The sequence below is a fragment of the Saimiri boliviensis genome, chromosome 11, assembly GCF_048565385.1.
Source record: "Saimiri boliviensis isolate mSaiBol1 chromosome 11, mSaiBol1.pri, whole genome shotgun sequence".
Taxonomy (NCBI): domain Eukaryota; kingdom Metazoa; phylum Chordata; class Mammalia; order Primates; family Cebidae; genus Saimiri; species Saimiri boliviensis.
The window spans coordinates 9061944-9086554 of record NC_133459.1 but is presented as its reverse complement, the minus strand read 5'-3'; the positions used below and the strand labels follow the sequence as shown (position 1 = coordinate 9086554).

At 43.8% G+C, this 24611-nt stretch overlaps 1 protein-coding gene across 2 annotated transcripts in view; it reads right to left on the bottom strand.

Annotated features, from left to right (window-relative positions):
* The window catches only part of UBE4B (ubiquitination factor E4B), a 153857-nt gene that overhangs the window by 22108 nt on the left and 107138 nt on the right, over positions 1 to 24611 (bottom strand). For both annotated transcript variants that reach the window (XM_074380045.1, XM_039473879.2), the window contains 5 exons: positions 23904 to 24042; positions 16314 to 16413; positions 13606 to 13733; positions 11178 to 11276; positions 7891 to 8126 (listed from right to left, as the gene is read on the bottom strand). In XM_074380045.1, the coding sequence (XP_074236146.1) occupies positions 7891 to 8126; positions 11178 to 11276; positions 13606 to 13733; positions 16314 to 16413; positions 23904 to 24042 (702 nt within the window). The remainder of the gene's footprint in view (positions 1 to 7890; positions 8127 to 11177; positions 11277 to 13605; positions 13734 to 16313; positions 16414 to 23903; positions 24043 to 24611) is intronic.

Below are 24611 nucleotides of genomic sequence, written 5' to 3'. Positions count from 1 at the left end.
AAAAATCAAACTTGTATGTCCAAATGACAAAAGCTTAGGCATGAGAAATTTCAGAATTCATGACAAATTTTATTTATTTTATTTTATTTTTTTGATACGGTGTCTTGCTCTGTCACCCGGGCTGGAGTGCAGTGGAGTAATCTCAGCTCACTGCAACCTCTGCCTCCCAGGTTCAAGCGATTCTCCTGCCTCAGCCACTGGAGTAGCTGGGATTATAGTGCCACCATGCCCAGCTAATTTTTTGTATTTTTAGTAGAGATGGGGTTTCACTGTGTTAACCAGGATAGTGTTGATCTCCTGACTTTGTGATATGCCCACCCTGGCCTCCCAAAGTGCTGAGATTACAGGTGTGAACCACCATGCCTGGCCTAATTTATTTTATTTTTTTGGAGACAAGGTCTTGTTCTGTCACTCAAAACTGATGTGCAGTGGTGTGATAATGGCTTACTGCAGCCTCAACCTCTCGGGCTCAAGTGATCCTCCCACCTGTCTCCCAAGTAGCTGGGACTAGAGATGCATCCACCATGCCTGGCTTATTTTTTATGGCTAGCTCATACCTGTAATCCTAGCACTTTGGGAGACCAAGACAGGCAGATCACTTGAGGCCAGGAGTTCAAAACCAGCCTGGACAACATAGCAAAATCTTGTCTCTACTATTAATAAAAATACCAAAACTAGCTGGGTGTGGTGGTATGTGCCCATAATTCGAGCTACTTGGGAGGCTGAGGCAGGAGAATCAATTGAACTCAGATGCAGAGGTTGCAGTGAGCCAAGATCACATCACTGTACTCCAGCCTGGGTGGGTGACAGAACAAGACTCTGTCTAAAAAAAAAAAAAAATTATTTTTTTTACAGTTGGGGGTCTCACTATGTTGCCCAGGCTGGTTTCAAATTCCTGGCCTCAACTGATCCTCCCACCTCAGCCCTCCAAAGTACTGAGATTACAGGTGTGAGCCACTATACCTGGCCTTTGATATTTTCTATCTTTTCCAAAGAACACATTTTTGTGCATGTGACCAAAAAAGAAAACAGCTATTTAAAAATCAAAGAATAAGATAATTAACACCTACCATATTAAGATCTGAATGCACTTACGTGTATTCATTAAGTCAACCTTTCTTTTTTTTTTTTTTTTTTTTTTTGAGACGGAGTTTCGCTCTTGTTACCCAGGCTGGAGTGCAATGGCGCGATCTCGGCTCACCGCAACCTCCGCCTCCTGGGCTCAGGCAATTCTCCTGCCTCAGCCTCCTGAGTAGCTGGGATGACAGGCACGCGCCACCATGCCCAGCTAATTTTTTGTATTTTCAGTAGAGACGGGGTTTCACCATGTTGACCAGGATGGTCTCGATCTCTCGACCTCGTGATCCACCCGCCTCGGCCTCCCAAAGTGCTGGGATTACAGGCTTGAGCCACCGCGCCCGGCCTAAGTCAACCTTTCTTTAGGATGAACTAAATGTCATTTATTAAGTGTATAAACGCATGAGCTAAAGTGTGGAGTGCTGATGAAGGCAAGCCTTCAGGAGGAAGATACTGGAGGACCAACCCAACACCGCATACAATCTAAAACAGCCCCTGATATCTGCCCCCAATTCTGAATACTGTAGAGATTAAGTAAATACTATTCATTTATTATGTAACAGTATGTATCTCAGCCGGGCCCTGCATCTGTATTCCCAGCACTTTGGGACGCCCAGGCGGGCAGACCACTTGAGCTCAGGAGTCTGAGACCAGCCTGGTGAACACAGTGAAACCCCGTCTTTATAAAAGCCACAAAAATTAGCCGGCTCTGGTGGCATACGCCTGTAGTCCCAGCTACTTGGGAGGCGGAGACAGGAGGATCACTTGAGCCCAGGAGGTCAAGGGTGTATGGAGTTGTGATTGTGCCACTGTATTCTAGCCTGCAGAGCAAGATCCTATCAAAAAGAAAAAGAAAACGAAACAAACAATATACATCTCTCAACATTAAAAAAAATTATTAGTCACTTCTACGGTTCCCTCAAAATCATGCCAGCTCAAGTTCTAATTCCCAGGTCCTTGCTCTAGAAGGCCTTAAGCGGACCGAACCTCTCCCTCCTCCCTAGGGTTCCTGCTGCCTTCTTTCTTGATTCTTCTGCTGCCCAGGCCTCAACGTATTCATACTTACTGCCCCATGTGCTGCCACACTATGGCTGAGACCCTCTTATGGCTCATGGTTGTCATATTTTCAACATCACTCCAAAGTCCTCTCCTCTGAGACCTTCCCTGACCATCCTTCTGAAAGTAGTCCTATGCCTCCTTTCCACACTCACTCTCAAAATCTCTCCCTTTTTTCTTGAGACAGGGTCTTGCTCTGTCACCCAGGTTGGAGTGCAATGGCTCAAACATGGCTCACTGCACTCTCAACCTCCTGGGCTCAAGCGATCCTCCTGTCTCAGCCTCCTAAAGTGCTGGGATTACAGGCATGAGCCACTGCCCTGACCACATCTATCTGTACCAGAGTCTGTCTCCCAATTGGAATGTCTGACACACGATGGCAAAGATTTTGACATCTTCGCCCAATATTTGCTGAATTAGAGATCGAATCTACTTTGCCTTGCTGATTCAGATCAGTTTTGGGGAAGAGAATAATTTTTTTTTTTTTTGAGACGGAGTTTTGCTCTTGTTGCCCAGGCTGGAGTGCGATGGCAAAATCTCGGCTCACTGCAACCTCTGTCTACAAAGTTCAGGCGAGTCTCCTGCCTCAGGCATGTGCCACAATGCCTGGGGAATGTTGTATTTTTTTAAGTAGTTATGGAGTTTTTCCATGTTGGTCAGGCTGGTCTCGAACCCCTGACCTACAGTATCCGCCCGCCTGGGCCTCTCAAAGTGCTGGACTACAGGCGTGGGCCACTGCACCTGGCTGAGAATAATCCTAAAGAGAATCTTGATTATCAGTATCCTTCTAGTTCTGAGAAATGTTCCTTAAGGAACTGACTGATGTAAAAAAAAAAAAAAAAAAAAAAAAAAAAAAAAATCACAAAAATAAAATACTTTTATTTTGAAACTTAATTGATTTTTGTACTTTTTATTTTCTGAGATTGCATCTTGCTGTTGCCCAGGCCGGAGGGCAGTGGCATAATCTCAGTTCACTGCGACTTCCATCTCCTAGGCTCCAGCAATCCCCCCATCTCAGCCTCCCAAGTAGCTGGGACTACAGGTGCATGCCACCATGCCTGGCTGATTTTTACTTTTTTAGTAGAAATGAGGTCCCACCATGTTACCCAGGTTGGCCAAAATTTCCTGAGCTCAAGTGATCGGCCCATCTTGGCCTTCCAAAGTGTTGGAATTACAGGCGTGGGTTACCGCCCTTGGCCAACTTCATTGATTCTTTTTTTTTTTTTTTTTTGAGACAGACACTCTCTGTTACCCAGGCTGGACAGCAGCGGTGCCATCACAGCTCACTGCAACGTCTGTCTCCTGGGTTCAAGCGATTCTCCTGCCTCAGCCTCCAAAAGCTGGGATTACAGGCATGCACCATCACACCTGGCTAATTTTTATATTTTTTGTAGAGACAGGGTTTTGCCATGTTGGCCAGCCTGGTTTTGAACTCCTAACCTCAGGTGATCCACCCGCCTTGGCATCCTAAAGTGTATTTACAGAGCACTCTCTCTCTCTCTCCTGCTGCCCTCTCCTTCTTTCTGTTTAAGACAGTCTCACTCTGCTGCCCAGGCTGGAGTCAGTGGCAATCATGGCTCACTGTAGCCTCAAACTCCAAGGCTCAAGTAGCCTCCTGGGGAGCAAGGACTACAGGTGTGGACTACCACATCCAGCTAACTTATTTTTATTATTATTTTTTGAGATGAATTCTCACTCTGTTGCCAAGGCTGGAGTGCAGTGGCATGATCTTAGCCACCACACCCAGCTAGTTTTTGTATTTTTAGTAGAGACGGGGTTTTACCATGTTGGCCAGGATGTTCTCGATCTCCTGACCTTGTGATCTGCCCACCTGGGCCTCCCAAAGTGCTGGGATTACAGGTGTGAGCCATGGTGCCTGGCCAATGTGAGCATTTTCTAAGCTAGAATACTATCTCTGTGGTGTAAGAGGAGATTGTTCCACATAGTGATCTTGGGTGTGGCAACTCTAATTTATATCTGAGTCCCATCTGCTCAGGGACCAGGAGCTAGCTAATCAGCAGGTCTTCACGTGGAGGCGATGAACACAGGAGTATGTCTGCGATGCCTCCCTCTGGGGTACCCTCAAACTAGCCCCTTGGTAACCATTGGAAGACCAGCACAGTAGTCAAGGGCACCTGTGCTAAAGGCCAACTGCTCAGGTTGCCGCCACTCACTAGCCACTGACCTTCAGCAAGCTTCTTGGCCCCTTTAAGCTTCAGTTTTCTCATTTGTAAAGCAGAGGTATTTATAGTACTACCTCTAGGACTGCTGTGGGGATTAAGTGAAAGGATTAGTAAGCATTCAATGAGTGGTGGCTATTATTAGTGCAGATGTCATCATCTATGACTACAGAGGTGGTCCAGGCCAGAGGGCACACACGGCAAAGAGGAAAGAGAGAACAAACCCCACCCATCACCTTCTGGAACATTCCCAGCAGGCCTCCACTAGGCCCAGCACTGGTCTCATAGGGAACAGGTCCAGTTCTGTTGTGCATGTGCACACATGCAGGTACATGCGTGTGCACGTGCACACACGCGCGTGCGCGCGCGCGCACACACACACACACACACACACATTATCCTGAAGTCACAGTGACAGGCCCAGAACACTGACTACAAAATATATTTAACTAAAATTGTTTTCTTTTTACTACTAATAATACATGTTTACTGTAGAAAAATTAAGAAGTTCAGATAATAAAATAAAAAGAAATAAAAACTATTTACAATTCTACCATTCAAATATAACCAACACACTTCATATTTTGGTATATGTCCTGCCCTAGTTTTTTTTTGAGACAGAGTCTGTCGCCCAGGCTGGTGTGCAGTGACATGATCTCAGCTCACTGCAACCTCTGCCTCCCAGGTTCAAGTGATTGTTCTGCCTCAACCTCCTGAGGAGCTGGGATCACAGGCTTGTGCCACCACGCCTGGCTAATTTTTATATTTTTAGTAGAGACAGGGTTTCACCATGTTGGCCAGGTCTTGAATTCCTGACCTCAGGCAATTCACCGCCTTGGCTTCCCAAAGTGCTGGGATTACAGGTGTGTGCCACCGCACCGAGCCAGAAATGGTATCTTATTATCATTCTAAGAATGCTGAATTATCTTCATTTCCACCAAGCCTGCTGCATGCAAGCCACCATACAAGGTCCTATTCTATACATACATAATGCACTGTGTGTATCCGAATGGCTGGCACTTGTCCCCTACTAGGGCTAGGGCTAAGAGATTAAACAGAACTTTTGGCCAGGTGCAGTGGCTCCTGCCTGTAATCCCAGCACTTTTGGAGGCCAAGGTGAGTGGATCACGAGGTTAGGAGATCAAGACTATCCTGGCCAACATGGTGAAACCCCATCTTTACTAAAAATACAAAAGAAAAAAAAAATGAGCCAGGCATGGTGGTGGATGCCTATAGTCCCAGCTACTTGGGAGGCTGAGGCAGGAGAATTGCTTGAACCTGGGAAGCAGAGGTTGCAGTGAGACAAGATAACACTACTGCACTCCAGCCTGGGAGATGAAGTGTGAGACTTCATCTCAAAAAAAAAAAAAAGAGAAGAACTTTTACCCAAAAAGGTGCCTGTTAGCCAAGAAGGTGCCTTTTAGCCAGGAGCATTTCCTGCTGTTGCCAAAGTAAGGACAATAACAAATCTTCAGAGTGTTTGTGTACTTGCTTTAGATTTAAGAGGCTATGACAAGGCCAAGGAAGAAGAGAAATTCTTTAGATGCCTCAAAAAAATAGTGACAGGTCAGGCGCAGTGACTCACGCCTATAATCCCAGCACTTTGGGAGGCCGAGGAAGGCAGATGGCTTAGAGCCACGATTTTGAGATGGGCCTGGCCAACATGGCGAAACTCCATCTCTACTAAAATTATAATAAATTAGCTGGCTGTGGTGGCACATGCCTGTGATTCCAGCTACTAGGAGGGCTGAGGCCTGAGAATGGCTTGAACTTGGGAGGCGGTGGAGGTTGCAGTGAGCTGAGATCATGCCACTGCACTCCAGCCTGTGTGACAGAGCCAGACTCTGTCTTAAAAAAAGAAAAAAAAAAAAAAATCGGCCGGGCGCGGTGGCTCAAGCTTGTAATCCCAGCACTTTGGGAGGCCGAGGCGAGTGGATCACGAGGTCGAGAGATCGAGACCATCCTGGTCAACATGGTGAAACCCCGTCTCTACTAAAAATACAAAAAAATTAGCTGGGCATGGTGGCGCGTGCCTGTAATCCCAGCTACTCAGGAGGCTGAGGCAGGAGAATTGCCTGATCCCAGGAGGCGGAGGTTGCAGTGAGCTGAGATCACGCCATTGCACTCCAGCCTGGGTAACAAGAGTGAAACTACGTCTAAAAAAAAAAAAAAAATCCAGGTGCAGTGGCTCACGCCTGTAATCCCAGCACTTTGGGAGGTCGAGGTGGGTGGATCACAAGGTCAGGAGATCGAGACCATCCTGGCCAACATGGCGAAACCCTGTCTCTAGTAAAAATACAAAAATTAGCTGGGCATGTTAAATACATGCCTGTAATCTCAGCTATGTGGGAGGCTAAGGCAGGAGAATAGCTTGATTCAGGGAGTCAGAGGTAGCAGAAAGCCAGTATCGTTCCACTGCACTCCAGCCTGGTGACAGAGCAAGACTTCGTCTTTAAAAAAAAAAAAAAAAAAGGGAATATAATTAAATAGAGGGAAGACTTCCTTTCAGAGTGTTTCACATGCTATCTTTTTCAACAGTCTAATTGAGCTCCTAGAATAGTGCCTGGCAAATAGTAGATGCTCAAGTTGCTCAATAAATATGTGTTGAACAACTGAATGCTCAAATGAATGCTCCTAAGATCCCCCCAGAAATCCTGATTCCATTGGTTTAAGTGGGGTCCAAGAACATACATTTTTTTCTGGCGGTGGGGGGGAGTTTTGCTCTTATTGCCCAGGATGGAGCGCAATGGCGAGACACCGGCTCACCACAACCTCTGCCTCCTGGGTTCAAGTGATTCTCCTGCCTCAACCTCCTGAGTAGCTGGGATTATAGGCATGTGCCACCACCACACCCGGCCTTTTTCTTTTTCTTTTTCTTTTTTTTTTTTGAGGCAGAGTTTCACTCTGTTGTCCAGTCTGGAGTGCACTGGCACCATCTCAGCGCACTGCAACCTCTGCCTCCTGTATTTAAGCAATTCTCCTACCTCCAAGTAGTTGGGACTACAGATGTCTGCCACCACACCTGGCTAATTTTTTTTTTTTTTTTTATATTGTTAGTAGAGACAGGGTTTCTCCATATTGGCCAGGCTGGTCTCAAACTCCTGACCTAGTGATCCACTGCCTCGACCTCCCAAAGTGCTGGGATTACAGGCATCAGTCACTGCACCCGGCCCAAGAATATGCATTTTTAACAAGTTCCCTCTTATACCCACACTTTGGAAACGGTAGTGTTAGAAAACAAATGCTTTAATTTGAAAGGTAAAAGGAACCAGATAATTCCACTCAGATAACACCACAGACTTGTGTGGCTGATACCAATTGAATCTTGGTGCTAATCGAGTCTTGGTGAAATGGATTCTGCTGAATCATCAGAGATCAGTACGTGGAATGGCTCTCCTACTACCAACTATTCCTACTCCCAACTACTCAGGGGAAGAAGAACTAAAAGTACACCCTCTGCAGGCTGTAGGTACATGTCAGGATAGTAGGTAACAGGCTGACAGCAACACCAGACGGCGACTTTAGAAGACTGCCTAGGTTGGCCTGCCATATGCTACACTGTGTCCCAGCAACCTACCTGTATAAAACTTCATCAGGGAAGGTACCAACAACTTGGTAGAGAGAGGATGGTTCTCAATCATTTCAAAAAACTTCTGGGTTCGTGGCTGAACAGCAGGGTTGGTCATAAACATGACTTCTACAAGTTTGGCCACCAAATACGGGTTTCGGATGTAGTTCTGGTTGCACAACATCACGACAAGGAACATCACAATATCCTGAGTGCAGGGCTCATAAAGCGCCTGGGGAGAGTATCTGAAGAGAGGCAAGGAGGGCAAGACAGAGACCGTGAGAAACTGCTGAGAAACTCACCTTGGTGAAGGCTGGTGTCAGTAAGTGAGGAGGGGACGGCACGATAAGTAGGTTTAGGAGTGTCCTTGAACTCGCTCAGTTTACAGTGACTATTTACACTGTAATGACACGGATTTCAAACGAAACATGGTTACTGGCTGTAGCATGTTACATTAACTATAAACAAAAGCTATGATTAAATCAGATAAACTTCACAAAAGATCATTACTACCAAAAAGTCATACAAAATTTTTTTGATAGAGTTATTTTTTTAAATCTCTGCTGAAAAGGAGAATAAATGAAAATTTTCAAATAGGTGTTTTTTTGTATTAGTGTACATAGAACAGATTTTAAAATGTGACTTGAATTGCTTAAATTCCAAGGTTGGTTTTTCTTTTTTTTGAGGCAGAGTCTTGTTTCATTGTCAGGTGCCAGGCTGGAGTGCAGTGGTGCAATCTTGGCTCACAGCAACCTCCACTTCCCGGGTTCAAGCAATTCTCCTGCCTCAGACTAGCGAGTAGCTGTGACTACACTACAGGCAGGCGCCACCATGCCCAGCTAATTTTTGTATTTTTAGTAGAGACAGCGTTTCCCATGTTGGCCAGGATGGTCTCAATCTCTTGACCTCGCGATCCACTCACCTCGGCTTTCCAAAGTGCTGTGATTACTGGCGTGAGCCACCGCACCCGGCCTAAGGTTGGTTTTTCAACAAATAAACCATGCTTTTTAGTCACTTTTTAAATTCTGAACCAATCAAAATCACATGTCACCAATGAGTGGGGATTATCTTTTTTTTTTTTTTTTTTTTTTTTTTGAGATGGAGTCTTGCTCTGTTGCCCAGGCTGGAGTGCAGTGGTGTGATCTCAGCTCACTGGAACCTCTGCCTCGATTTGGGCTTTTTTTTTTTTTTTTTTGAGACGGAGTTTTGCTCGTTACCCAGGCTGGAGTGCAATGGCGCGATCTCGGCTCACTGCAACCTCCACCTCCCAGGTTCAGGCAATTCTCCTGCCTCGGCCTCCTGAGTAGCTGGGATTACAGGCATGGGCCACCATGCCCAGCTAATTTTTTGTATTTTTAGTAGAGACAGGGTTTCACCATGTTGACCAGGATGGTCTTGATCTCTTGACCACGTGATCCGCCCGCCTTGGCCTCCCAAAGTGCTGGGATCTACAGGCGTGAGCCACCGCGCCTGGCGGGCTTTTTTTTTTAAGGCAGCTTTTACGACAGCAATATAACTTGCTCCAGTTAGTTTTGGCTCTTATTTTAGAATCATTTACACTAATTTTGTTTTTTCTGTTGTTTGTTAAAAAACTTTCACAATTTGTATTTCATGACTGGGAATCTATACTATTTTTATTTTATTTTATTTTATTTTATTTTATTTATTTATTTATCTTTTTGAGATGGAGTCTTGCTCTGTCACCCAGGCTGGAGTGCAGTGGTGAGATCTTAGCTCGCTGCAACTTTGCCTTCTGAGTTCAAGGGATTCTCCTGCCTCAGCCTCCTGAGTAGCTGTTATTACAGGCATGCAACACCATGCCTGGCTAATTTTTTATTTTTAGTAGATACGGGGTTTCACCATGTTGGTCAGGCTGGTCTCGAACTCCTGACCTTGTGATCCGCCCACTTCAGCCTCCCAAAGTGCTGGGATTACAGGCATGAGCCACCACACTTGGCTTTTTTTTTTTTTTTTTAAAGAGATGCAAACTTGCTACATTGTCCAGGCTGGTCTTGAACTAGCTCAAGCAATCCTCCCGCATGTCTGAGACTACAAGCATGTGCCACAGTGCCCAGCACGACTTTTATTTTTCACAATAGACTTCATATACCATTCCCTCAGCTAGCCATATGTGCTATCATGGTGCCAAGGGATTGAAACTGCAATTCTTCTAACCTGCAATGTTTTAGAAATAAAATGTGAATTTGATAAACCAAAAAGGATTTCGGAAAAAAAAAAATTAAACCCCTACAATAGGCTAGGCGCGGTGGCTCACACCTGTAATCCCAGCACTTTGGGAGGCCAAGGAGGGTGGATCACCTGAGGTCAGAAGTTTGAGACCAGCCTGCCCAACATGGAAAAACCCTGTCTCTACTTTAAAAAAAAAAAAAAAAAAGGGCCGGGCGCGGTGGCTCAACCCTGTAATCCCAGCACTTTGGGAGGCCGAGGCGGGTGGATCACAAGGTCAAGAGATCGAGACCAACCTTGGTCAACAAGGTGAAACCCCGTCTCTACTAAAAATACAAAAAATTAGCTGGGCATGGTGGTGCATGCCTGTAATCCCAGCTACTCAGGAGGCTGAGACAGGAGAATTGCCTGAACCCAGGAGGCGGAGGTTGCGGTGAGCCGAGATCGTGCCATTGCACTCCAGGCTGGGTAACAAGAGCGAAACTCCGTCTCAAAAAAAAAAAATTAGCCAGGTGTGCTGGCATGCACCTGTAATCCCAGCTACTCGGGAGGCTTAGGCAGGAGGATCACTTGAACCCAGGATGTGGAGATTGCAGTGAGCCGAGATTGCACCACTGCACTCCAGCCTGGGCGACAGAGCAAGACTCTGTCTCAAAAAAAAAAAAAAAAAAAAAACAACAACCCTACAATATCAGTTATAAACTCAAACCATTTTTTCATAAGCATTCTCCAATTTTACAAATTGAGACAAATTTTAGTACAAAATATAGATGTGGATATTTTTAGGTTTGGGATGTTCATTCAGCTATTTATAAACTGTTTGCTCCTTCTGTTGCTCAGAGACATATATTCAACTATTAGAAATTCAACTCAATTTTCACAGAACACATTATCTGCACTGTTAATCCTGCCTCTGTCTTTGAGATATTGTTGGAATTGGACTGGTGCCACCGTTGGATTTATTTTTTCCAGTTTCTAGGCAGCATTCAGTGAAAACGGTTACATAAAATTTCAGGCATGAAACGGAGGTTTGCAACATAGCTCAGAATATCGTGTTGTATTATGCATAAAAACTTATTAGAACTATGTAAAGTATTAAAGGCACTTACTGTACAATAAAAAATAAAAATTCTGCAACATCTTCTACATAAAACTCAGGCAATGCTGCAAATACCTTGGGGACATCTGAATTTAAAGGCAGTGTTATACTGTCAAAGAGAAAAAAAGCATAATTTACAAAGTGAAATTATAGTACATCAAATTACAGGGAGTGTTATGCTACCATTAAGTAAGTATTTTATTTGGGGAAAAAAACTCATTCTGTAATACAACTATGTAATAAACAAACAGGCAAAGAAACTACAACCAGAAATGAACAGGGAATAATGAAGACAGTGCGTATGCTGGGGTATATATGAAATGTTTTCCTTTACTTGATTTCTTTTTTATCCCCCGAGACAGAGTCTCACTCTTGTCACCCAGGCTGGAGTGCAGTGGTGCAATCTCAACTCACTCGCTGCAACCTCCATCTCCTGAGTTCAAGTGATTCTCATGCCTGAGCCTCCCGAATAGCTGGGATTACAAGTATGTGTCACCGCATCTGGCTAATTTTCCTGTTTTTAGTAGTGACAGGGTTTTACCATGTTGGCCAGGCTAGTCTCAAACTCCTGACCTCAGGTGATCCGCCTGTTTTGGCCTCCCAAAGTGCTGGGATTACAGGTGTGGGCCACCGCACCCAGCCTTCTTTATGTCTTAAGTAATATGGGAAGGAAATTAATAATAAGTAAAATAGGAAGGAAATTAAAAGGTCCTATTTCATCATTTTGTATAACTCAAACTGTCTGAGATAACAGAGCTACACACATATTTTAAATAATATTTTCCACTCCTTTAGGGGACTTGGGCCAATCTCACCAACATCAGTGAACCAGAGACTTCATAACAGTAAAATAATAATAATGAACAAAACAAAAATGGCTGCCTGGAGATGACCAGTTGATGACAAAGTGATCAACAACGTTCTTAACTCACTCAGTGAATTAGCTGGGTATTCCTGGACCCAGTGCTTAGGAGGGCCTAATATCATCTGCAGCTTTGGGCTTCCAATGTATAGATTTCTTTTTCTATCAATCAAAGACTTTATAGCAAATTTTAAAGAAATACTTGTCAAAATTAAAATAACAGATGTTGACATTCACCTATTATTGTAACTAATTACTAATTACAGGGAAAACACCTATCAATATAACTACATAGTCTATATAAATACAACCTGAAGTAAATTCTCTCTCTCTCTTTTTTTTTTTTTTGCGTGGGGATAGTCTCACTCTGTGCCCAGGCCAGAGTGTAGTAGAATGATCTCAGCTCACTGCAACACCTACTTCCCGGGTTCAAGTGATTCTCCTGCCTCAGCTTCCAGAGTATCTGCGACTACAGGCATCTGCCACCACGCCCAGCTAATTTTTGTATTTTTAGTAGAGATGGTGTTTTGGAATGTTGGCCAGGCTGGTCTTGAACTCCTAACTCAAGTGATACACCCAACTTGGCCTCCCAAAGTGCTGGGATTACAGGCATGAGCCACCACATCCGGCCCTTTCCTTGATTTCTTTTTTTTTTTTTTTAAGTATATGTGCTACCAAAGCAAGCACAATTTCTTTCTTTCTTTTTTTTTTTTTTCTGATGGAGCTTTGCTCTTGTTGCCCAGGCTGGAGTGCAGTGGCGCAATTTGGGCTCACTGCTACCTCTGCCTCCTGGGTTCAAATGACTCTATTGCCTCAGCCCCCTGAGTAGCTGGGATTACAGGCATGCACAACCATGCCCAGCTAATTTTGTATTTTTAGTAGAGACAGGGTTTCTCCATGTTGGTCAGGATGATTTTGAACTCCCGACCTCAGGTGATCCACCTGCCTTGGCCTCCCAAAGTGCTGGGATTACAGGCATGAGCCACCGTGCCCGGCCTAATTTTTGCATTTTTAGTAAAGATGGGGTTTCACCATATTGGAGGATGGTCTCGAACTCCTGACCTCTAGTGACCACTCGCCTTGGTCTCCCAAAGTGTTGGGATTACAAGTGTGAGCCACCACACCCTTCCAAGAAATTAATTTTTTTTTCCTCCTTTTTTTTTTGGAGATGGAGTCTCACTCTGTCATTCAGGCTGGGGTACAGTGGCACGATCTTGGCTCACTGCAACCTCCGCCTCCCCAGTCCAAGCAACTCTCCTGCTTCAACCTCCCGAGTAGCTGGGACTATAGGCACATGCCACCATACCCGGCTAACATTTTTTTTTTTATTTTTAGTAGAGACAGGGTTTTCACCATGTTGGCCAGGCTGGTCTTCAACTCCCGATCTTAGGTGATCTGCCTGCCTTGGCCTCCCAAAGTGCTGGGATTACAGGCGTGAGCCACTGCGCCTGGCCAAGAGAAGTGAGTTATTGATAAAGAAAGGGTTTTAGTTTTAGTTATCAACTTTGCAGGACTTAAAAAAAACAACACAGCCCAGTCAGGGAGGGACGAGGGAAAGAGAAGGAAGTTCACTCACTCGGGATATGCGGGGTCCAGGATGCGGAGCAGCAGCTGAATGAGAAGGCCATAAAAATTCAGACATCTTCTCAGGAAGCTCTCGTCAAGCAGGCCAGCATCAGCGCAGGCCTTGCACCGTACCAGTTTCTGTGGAAGCAGGATGCCCATACCCAAAGATTAGTCAACAGCTAAACCCCTACAGCGGGACTGGGGCCAGGGGATGGGAAATCTGGGTTCCAGACTGTCTAGAGCTTCATCTCTAACTAGCCAGAAGATGCTAGTTGTATCCCACGATCTTTTTCCTGAGAAAAACAAAGGCATGGCAAGCAAACCACTGAGTACAAACCACTGAGTGCCACCAAGTCTAGCATAAAGTGGTGAGTTACTACCGTGGCCTATAAATAACTTGATTGGGAGAGGGTGGTGATTGGGTGTCAGGGTAAACAGTGGGAAAAAGCCAAACAATCAGTATTCCGGCACCACCTTTTACAAGCTGCCCTTGGACAAAATGCTGGTCCACTAAGGATGGAATTCCTATCTAGAGGCCTGTGGATGGAATTACACACACACACACACACACACACACAGAATTCCTACCTAGAGGACTGTTAATAGAATTATACACACACACACACACACACATACACATGGAATTCCTACCTAGAGGCCTGTTAATAGAATTACACACACACACACACACACACAGAATTCCTACCTAGAGGCCTGTTAATAGAATCACACACACGCACACACACACACACACACGGAATTCCTACCTAGAGGCCTATTAATAGAATTACACACACACACACACACACACACGGAATTCCTACCTAGAGGCCTGTTAATAGAATCACACACACACACACACAGAATTCCTACTAGAGGCCTGTTAATAGAATCACACACACACACACACACACACACACACGGAATTCCTACCTAGAGGCCTGTTAATAGAATCACACACACACACACACACACACACACACACACGGAGGCATACACTGACATAGAAATTTAAGCAGTTGTTTTTTTGTTTGTTTTCTGAGACAGAGTCTCGGTTTGTTCCCCAAGTTGAAGTGCAGGGGTGCCATCTCAGCTCACTGCAACCTCCCGGGTTCAGGTGATTCTCCTGCCTCAGCCTCCCAAATAGCTGGGATTACAGGTGTGTGCCACCACACCTAGTTAATTTCTGTATTTTAACTAGAGACGGGGTTTCACCATGTTGGCCAGGCTGGTCTTGAACTCCTGACCTCTGGTGATCTGCCTACCTCAGTCTCCCAAAGTGCTGGGATTACAGGCATGAGCCACCACCCCTGGCCATTTAAGCAGTTTACAGACCCCCTTAAAACACATCTGTGGACTGCTTGGGGTGTCCACAGACCCCAGATAAGGGCCCCTGGTGAACTGTGCATCTTAAAGAAGTCTAGCCCATTTGTAAATAAAATTGAAATCTCAACTTGTACCAGAAAGCTATGTCAGGTAAACTTTCCACATAATATCCTACTATTAAACAGAATGCATGACCAGCTAACATTCAGGTTGATAACTGGAACATGAATAGAAGAAAAATGCATACATTTGCATTTTTCACATCTTAAAACACATCTGTGGACTGCTTGGGGTGTCCACAGACCCCAGATAAGGGCCCCTGGTGAACTGTGCATCTTAAAGAAGTCTAGCCCATTTGTAAATAAAATTGAAATCTCAACTTGTACCAGAAAGCTATGTCAGGTAAACTTTCCACATAATATCCTACTATTAAACAGAATGCATGACCAGCTAACATTCAGGTTGATAACTGGAACATGAATAGAAGAAAAATGCATACATTTGCTATCTATGCTTTCTTTGTACAATGTCAGTTGGCATACATTTTTAGCTATGTCTCACCATCAAGAATAATTCCCATCTTTAGTTAGGTTTGGTGTGACAAATCATTTTCATTAAAAGAAGAACAGGGGCCGGGCGCAGTGGCTCACGCCTGTAATCCCAGCACTTTGGGAGGCCGAGGCGGGTGGATCACGAGGTCAAGAGATTGAGACCATCCTGGTCAACATGGTGAAACCCCGTCTCTACTAAAAATACAAAAATTAGCTGGGTGTGGTGGTGCCTGCCTGTAATCCCAGCGCGGGAGGCTGAGGCAGGAGAATTGCCTGAACCCAGGAGGCGGAGGTTGCAGTGAGCCGAGATCGCGCCATTGCACTCCAGCCTGGGTAACAAGAGTGAAACTCCATTGCACTCCAGCCTGGGTAACAAGAGTGAAACTCCATCTCAAAAAAAAAAAAAAAAAGAAGAACAGGGGCAAAGGAAAAAGATCTTTCCACTACCACAGATCTGCTTTGTCAAAGATCATGAAAATGCATGGCTAGATATACCGGAGTGTGTGTGAATGTTGGGGTGAGTGGCTGGGAGAGCAGGTGAGGAGGGCTTTGCATAAGGTAGGGAAGGGGAGGTGAGGTTAAACTGAGAATCATAAAACCCATTAAGAATTCATAGTCCTGGCATAAGCATATCTACCCATATTCTGTCCTGAGACTTAAATCATTATACACAGATGTAAGTAAGGTATCAACAAGTTTTAAAATGTGCTATTTTATCTAAAGGGAAAAGAATAATGAAGAAAAAGTAAGGACCCTAAACTGCTCGCTCAAGATATATATTCTATTGAGAAAATTATCATTATGAGGCTGCTCTACAATTATGCCAATTAACTATACAAACCTTAAGCTGAGTTTTACAGCGCTTTAGCATTTCGCGGTGTCTAGTTGCCAGTGGGGAATCTTTCCATTGGCTTTCATTATTTTTCAAATCTTCCACAGTTCTGAAAACAAAGACTAACAGTCAAATGAAAGAAAACAGCCGGATCCATCTTATCCATGCATCTTGACCATTTCACTAACTTTTTTTTTTTTTTTTAAGAGACGGGGTTTTGCCATGTTGGACAGGCTGGTTTTGAACTCCTGACCTCAAGTGATCCACCCGCCTCGGCCTCCCGAAGTGCTGGGATTACAGGCATGAGGCATGAGCCACCGCGCCTGGCCCATTTCCCTGACTCTCACACGCAGTTAGTTCGTTTTTCACATTGTAACATCTTGAAAGTCAGAGTATATCTTATAACCGGTGGCAAGTTACAGTTTAATTGGCAGCATTTTTTTTTTCTTATTGGTTCCTAAAACAAAAATGTGTCTTCAAATGGATGACACTATAGATTTGGTGAAATACAATCATATTTTTTGTTACAAGGAAGTACATTGTTCTCTTGTTTTTCTGGGAGGAAAAAAGAGAAGTCTCTCATGAAAATTCAAAGTTAGTATGCCTATTCAATGATCCAAAAACAAAAGGCTATTTTACTCATGGCATTGTCCTTTACAACTGTTCCCTCTGCTCGGAATGCTGTTCTCTTAGGTTATCTCTGTGGCTTTGCTCCTTCACTCCCTTTGGGTGGCTGCTCAAACACCATCTGTCTCCGTACTAAAGGCTTCCCCAACACCTAATACGCTGCATATTTTAAAGCCTGGCTCACTTAACAGTATTTCAATCATGATGTTGTGTATAAGACTAGAGGTTGCTAAATCTCTAGAAACTGCGTTTCCTAGACTCCCTTCCTGCCAGCATTTCTTAAGACCTAGCTGTCACTAGGAGACGAACCCTTACTGAAGGCAGGGTGAGTACTGTGAAGTGGTTGCATGACTGCATCCTTCTGGAAGCACAGTGGTAGAGGGGTTTTGGCTGAAGCTGTGGCAGAGGCTGCGCTGTCAGGCTGACCTCCAAAGCAGCTTCCTAGTACAAAGCATAGCTCTGAGAATCTTCTATTATAGCCATTCCAATGATTCAATAAACCAGTTAGTTCCCCTTTCTGCTTATCACAGATGAATTAGATTCTTCTGTCTACAACTGAAACATGAGTATGGTAGACAAAAGAATGGCTCCTCCAAAGATGTCACATCCGAATCCTTGGAGGGAATCTGTGAATATGTGATCCAGCGAGGCGAAAGGGACACCGTAGATGTGATTATGGGTATGGGCTTTGAGATGGGAAGATTATCTTGGATGATTTGGGTGGGCCCAATATAATCACAAAGGTCCTTTTAAGAGAAGGAGATGTAACAATGAGACATTGGAAGCAAAGGTCAGAGCGAGAAGGAGATCTGGTTGTTGTGTTGTCTTTTTTTTTTTGAGACTGAGTCTCGCTCTGTCACCTAGGCTGGAGTGCAATGGCATCATCTGGCTCACTGCAACCTCTGCCTCCTGGTTCAAGTGATTCTCCTGACTCAGACTCCCAAATAGCTGGGATTACAGGCACCTGCCACCATGCCTAGCTAATTTTTTTTTTTTTTTTTTTTGAGACGGAGATTCGCTCTTGTTACCCAGGCTGGAGTGCAATGGCGCGATCTCAGCTCACTGCAACCTCCGCCTCCTGGGTTCAGGCAATTCTCCTGCCTCAGCCTCCTGAGTAGCTGGGATTACAGGCACGCGCCATCATGCCCAGCTAGTTTTTTGTATTTTTAGTAGAGACGGGGTTTCACCATGTTGACCAGGATGGTCTCGATCTCTTGACCTCGTGATCCACCCGCCTCGGCCTCCCAAAGTGCTGGGATTACAGGCGTGAGCCACCGCGCCCGGCTAATTTTTGTATTTTTAATAGAGACAGAGTTTTCAACATGTTCGCCAGGCTGGTCTCAAACTTCTGACCTCAAATGATCTGCCTGCCTCAGCCTCTCAAAATGCTGAATAACAGGCATGAGCCACCATGCCTGGCATTGTTTTCTTGTTTTTTTTTTTTATTTTTTATTTTTTATTTTTGAGACAGGGTCTCACTCTGTTGCCCTGGAGTGCAGTGGCATGATCTCAGCTCCCTGCAACCTCCGCCTCCCAGGTTCAAGCAATTCTCCTACCTCAGCCAACTGAGTAGCAGGGACTACAGTGGTGTGCCACCATGCCTGGCTAATTTTTGTCTTTTTTTGGTAGAGACAAGGTTTCACCATGTTGGCGAGGCTGGTCTCAAATTCCTGACCTCAAGTGATCCTCCCGAAGTGCTGAGATATACCAGGCAAGAGAAGGAGGTCTAAAGATACTATGTTGCTGGCTTTGAAAATCCAGTAAGCGGGGATGAGCAGAGGAATGCAGGCAGCTTTTAGAAGATGGAAAAGGCAAAGGAGATTCTCCTCTAGAGCCTCCGGAGGGAACGTAACCTTGGGACTTCTTTTTTTGAGACAGCGTCTCACAATTCCAGGCTGGAGGGCAGTGGCACGATCTCAGCTCAATTCAACCTTCGTCTCCTGGGTTCAAGGGACTCTCCTGCCTCAGCGTCTTGAGTAGCTGGGACTGTAGGCATTCACTACCATGCCCGGCTAATTTTTGTATTTTTAGTAGAGACGGGGTTTCACCATGCTGGCCAGGCTGGTCTCTCCTGACCTCAGGTGATCTGTCCACCTCGGCCTCCCAAAGTGTTGGAGTTACAGGTGTGAGCCACTGCACCTGACCGATTTTAGGACTTCTGATCTTCAGAACTGTAAGACAGGAAGCTTCTAAGACTATTTTAAGGATCAGCTCCAGTTCTACTAATTACGGTACAGAAGAAGTTAATAACTTTACTGGACCTCTTATCTGAAAGTTAAGGCAAAGAAAGACTGGGACCCAAAGAATTCAAATAGAGGAGCTTGGGAGACCTAGCAGACTCCAAGCACCTGAATCTCTAAATTCCCTGAGTCTTGCTTACCAGCACAAGCGGTTTCTATAATGACCTCATTGGAGGCAGTCACCTGCAGGGGAATGCTATCGTCTCCTAGGTTCTATCTGATCATCCCTCTTTGCTTCCAGAACCACAATTAGAGTCAGATCACAGACTGTCCTTATTACAAAATTGCATGCCAGGTAAGTACATATTTGAAGGGGGAAAAAATGGCAAGATTTGCTAATATATTATGCTAGTTTTCTATTGCTGCTATAACAAGTTACCACAGACTTAGTGGGTCCAAACTACACAATTATAGCCTTAGAGTTCTGGAAGTCTAAACAGGGTCAGCAGGGATGGTTTCTTCTGGAGGCTCTAGGGGAGAACAAGTTTCCTTGCCTTTTCCAGCTTCCAGGTTACCAGATTGGCTCATGACCCCAAACTACTCCGACCTTGGCTTTCTCATCACATTCTGTCTCTCCCTCTGACCCTCCTGATTGGTTCTCCCTTATGAAGGCCTTTGTGATGACACTGGATCTACCCACATAATCCAGGATAATCTCCCCACCTCAAGATGATAAACCTGATCACAGCTGCAAAGTCCCTTTAATCAAGTTAGAGAACATATTCACAGGTTCTGAGACTAGGATGTGGGCACCTTTGAGATGCCATTTTTCTATCCACCACATATGTATTGCCTGAAACATGACAGTTATGTAGGTTATATATGGGAATGGATTTTGAAGATGCTTGATCAGCAAGAGAAGAAAATGCTGATATACTTCTATGTAGGGCTAAAATCACTGACATGATTATATCTACTGGAGACCCTGGATTCAGTATTATTCTGAGTAGTTGGGAGAGGTTTATATTGTGCAACCAACTAGTTGACAAAACTTTGAATTGACAGTGACCTATACTGAATGAAGTTGCGTTGCCAAATATTATTTGATCTAATTCAGAGGAAATGATTTGAAAACTTAAAGAGCTTGGAAAATTAAGGTGGATTTACCATATGTGATTTACCTCAGATAATCCCCTTTCCAATACACATACACACACCCCAACTATGCCTTAGAAGATACTTCCTATATCACAGCATTGAAAAATACACACATGAGGGGAACAAAAATGTCTCTGAAAAGCACAATAAAGGCTATCTATTGCTAGCTGGTCTGGAAGCAAAGGTTATAGATACTGCCATTGAAATGGACCCTCCAAAGTCAGTGGGAATGATGGTATCCCAGGATGGTAATCCATTGTAGGATAACAGATAAATCGACAAATACAGTTTAAAATTTTTATAAGCCTCTCTCAGTAATTGATATGATAAGCTGATAAAATCCACAGATATAAGGAAAAGTTGAACAGTGAATTAACAAACTTGACCTAAATACTATATGTGAATACTGTAAAAACAATACAGATAGCAATCTTTTCAGGTCTACTCATGTAAAAGGCTATGAAGTAACTCTCAATAAACTTCAAAAGACATAAATCACATAGAATATATTTTCTGACTATGATGGAATTTAGCTAGAAATCAACTAACTAAAGATACATAGACAAATACCCTAAGAATCCAGATTTTAAATAATGTATTTAAAAATAACTCACAGGTCATATTTAAAAAACCCAAAAATTAGAAAACATTTTAAACTGACTGATAAGATAATAATACACATGAGGGATGCTGCTAAAACCACACTAAAAGGGAAACAAAATAGTCTTAAATAAATACATAAGAGAAAAAGTTGAAAAGGATGATTTAAACATCCATCTCAAGAGGCAACAGAAAGCAAATTAAAACTAAAAGCAGAAATAATAAGGATCCCACAGTCATGAAAATGATAAAAAAGATATTACAAGCAACTTCATGTCAAAACATTTTCAAACTTTAGATAGGAAAACTGACACAAGACGGAATGACAATCTAAATAGTCCTGTATCTTTTAACTGACTTAAATCCATAATTAAAAATATCCCGACACAGAAAGCTCTTAAGCCCTGACAACTTCATCACTGAATTTTTTCTGACATTTAAGGAAGAAACAACATAATTCTTATACAATAAACTCTTCCAGGGAACATAAAAAAAGGAGAACATTCTCCCGTTCCTTTTCTTTTTTTTTTTGCTTTTGGTGAGACAAAGTCTCACTCTCTCACTCAGGCTGTAGTGCAGTGGCTCCATCTTGGCTCACTACAGCCTCTGCCTCCTAGGTTCAAGTGATTCTCCTGCTTGGCCTTCTGAGTAGCTGGGATTACAGGCATGACCCACCATGCCTGGCTAATTTTTGTATTTTTTTTTTTTTCTTTTTTGAGATGGAGTTTCGCTCTTGTTACCCAGGCTGGAGTACAATGGCGCGATCTCGGCTCACCACAACCTCCACCTCCTGGGTTCAGGCAATTCTCCTGCCTCAGCCTCCTGAGTAGCTGCGATTACAGGCACGCACCACCATGCCCAGTTGATTTTTTTGTATTTTTAGTAGAGACGGGGTTTCACCATGTTGACCAGGATGGTCTCGATCTCTTGACCTCGTGATCCACCCGCCTCAGCCTCCCAAAGTGCTGGGATTATAGGCTTGAGCCACCGCACCCGGCCTTAATTTTTATATTTTTAATAGAGATGGGATTTCACCATGTTGGCCAAGTTGGTCTCGAACTCCTGACCTCAGGTGATCCATCCACCTCAGCCTCCCAAAGTGCTGGGATTACAGGCGTGAGCCACCATACCTAGCCCCTAGTTAAGGCAGCATAACCTTAATACCAAAATTTGAGATGCACTTAATAAGAAATGAAGATTATAGGTCTGGCTTTCTTTTGAACAGATGCAAAAATCCTGAACAGAATATCAGCAAATTGTGTATCTAATGAGATAAAAAAAAAAAACATTAAAGTTAAGTTTACTCCAGGAGCAAAAGATTGGTTTAATAACAGAAAACCAACGAATATAATTCAACCACATTAACAGGATAGAGGAGAAAAAAGTCTAGTCTCCTCAATGGATATTGCAAAAGCATTTAATACAATTCAACCAGTGCTAAGGGAATTAACTACTGAAATAGAAGAAAATTTTCTTAATCTGGTAACTGAGGATATATAGAAAGCTTTCCTCCACTAACTGGAATATGGAAATTTCGAGGTTATTTCTATTTAACATTGTACTAAAAATTATAGCCCAGGCATTAATGCATGAAAAAAATATATAAGAAATAAAATTGTCATCATTTATAGACATGATTATGTGTAGAAACGAAATCATAAAGAATCTGCAGAGTAACTATTAGAATTCGTAAGTGATATTAATTAGGCTGGTCATGGTGGTAGCTCACACCTGTAATTTCAGCACTTTGGGAGGAAGAGGTGAGTGGATCACCTGAGGTCAGGAGTTTGAGACCAACCTGGCCAACGTAGCAAAACCCTGTTTCTACCAAAAATACATAAAAGTAGCCAGGCGTGGTGGTGCACATCTGTAATCCCAGCTATTTGGGAGGCTGAAGCAGGAGAATCACTTGAACCTGGGAGGCAGCGGCTACAGTGAGCTGAGATTGCACCACTGCACTCCAGCCTGGGTGAAAGGGCGAGACTCCATCCAAAAAAAAAAAAAAAAAAAAAAGAATTAGTAAGTGATTTAAGCAAGATAGATCCAGAGATATAAATACGATTCAGTTTCTCTCATAGTCAGACTACATGGGTTCTAGACCAAAAAGCAGAAGTGGCTTCATTATTATTCCAGATGACCTGCTCAAAAATACTTGCTTCTGTGTTCCTGTGACTTGTTTGTTTGTTGGTATTAGTACACAGGAAGAAATGCTTAGATGAAGAAACACAACAATGGTACTAATGAATTGGGAATTTAGGCTGCTATCTGGCCATTTTTGGACTCCTCATGCCACAGAACAGCCAAAAAGAGAATTACATGTTGGCAGGAGTAAATGACATTGATTATCAAGGAAAACCATGCTTCCTTTTCCTTTTTCTTTTTCTTCGAGATGAAGTCTTGCTCTATCGTCCAGGCTGGAGTGCAGTGATGTGATCTCAGCTCACTGCAATCTCCACTCCTGGGCTCAAATAATTCACTGCCTTAGCCTCTTGAATAGGGGGGATTACAGGCACCCCACCACGCCTGGCTAATTTTTTATATTTTTAGTAGAGATGAGGTTTTACCATCTTCGCCAGGCTGGTCTTGAACTCCTGACCTCATGAACCACCCGCCTCGGCCTCCCAAAGGGCTGGGATTACAGGCGTGAGCCACCGCGCCTGACCCCATGGTTACTTTTTCACAGTCCAGGGAGGAAAGGGTATGTCTGAAACCCAGTGGATCCTTTAAACTTTCGAAGTTTAAAGTATCTCCTAGTAATATATGCCCAGTGGGAAAAGTTAATGGAAGTCTGTAGTTAATATAAACAGAGTGAAATACCCAGGGTTCAGAACTCTCAGAAATCAAGGTTTGAATCACTTTACCAGGTAAAGAACTCTGGTCAACTGAGGAACATGGACGTGGTGGTAGAGGTAGACAGAACACTATATAACGTACATACCTCTCCCAACATTCAAAACTATGGTTCACAATGGAACTGCTTGCCCCTGAAAGTGGTAACACAGGCAATCCCAGGACATGGCATCATGGCACATACCTATTGAGCTCCCGGATAGCCCGGAGTCTGCGGATATAGCGACGGCAGCTGGGCAGAATAGAGAGGTGGTGAGCATGCAGGGTGAGAAAGAAGCACTCCGTAGGGAATTTCGGCTCAGAAAATGGAGGCTGATCGCCATCTAGGAAAAATAACATGATTCCCTAAATAAAATCTATTACATGTCTCAATCAGAGAAAAAGCTCAATTCAGAAGAGAAAATTACATTTGAATTTTTATGAAGTTTAAGCATACTATTTTTTTTTTTTTTTTTGAGATGGAATTTTGCTCTTGTCACCTAGGCAGGAGTGCAACGGCATCATCTTGGCTTACTGCAAACTCTGCCTCCCGGGTTCAAGTGATTCTCCTGCCTCAGCCTCCTGAGTAGCTGGGATTACAGGCATGCACTACTACACCTGGCTACTTTTGCGTTTTTAGGAGAGACAAGGTTTCACCATGTTGGGCAGGCTGGTCTCGAACTCCTGACCTCAGGTGATCCACCCTCCTTGGCCTCCCAAAGTGCTGGAATTACAGGCGTGAGCCACCATGCCTGGCCAGAAGTTTAAGGATACTTTATCAATTATAAATTTAAGCAATGCTATAAGAAGAAGAGAATTCCTCTTAGCTCCATTCAAGGACCAGGTATTCTGTCCTACCTAGTTATATGTGTATATAGATGTCCAACAACAATTTTTTTTTTTTTGAGAGAGG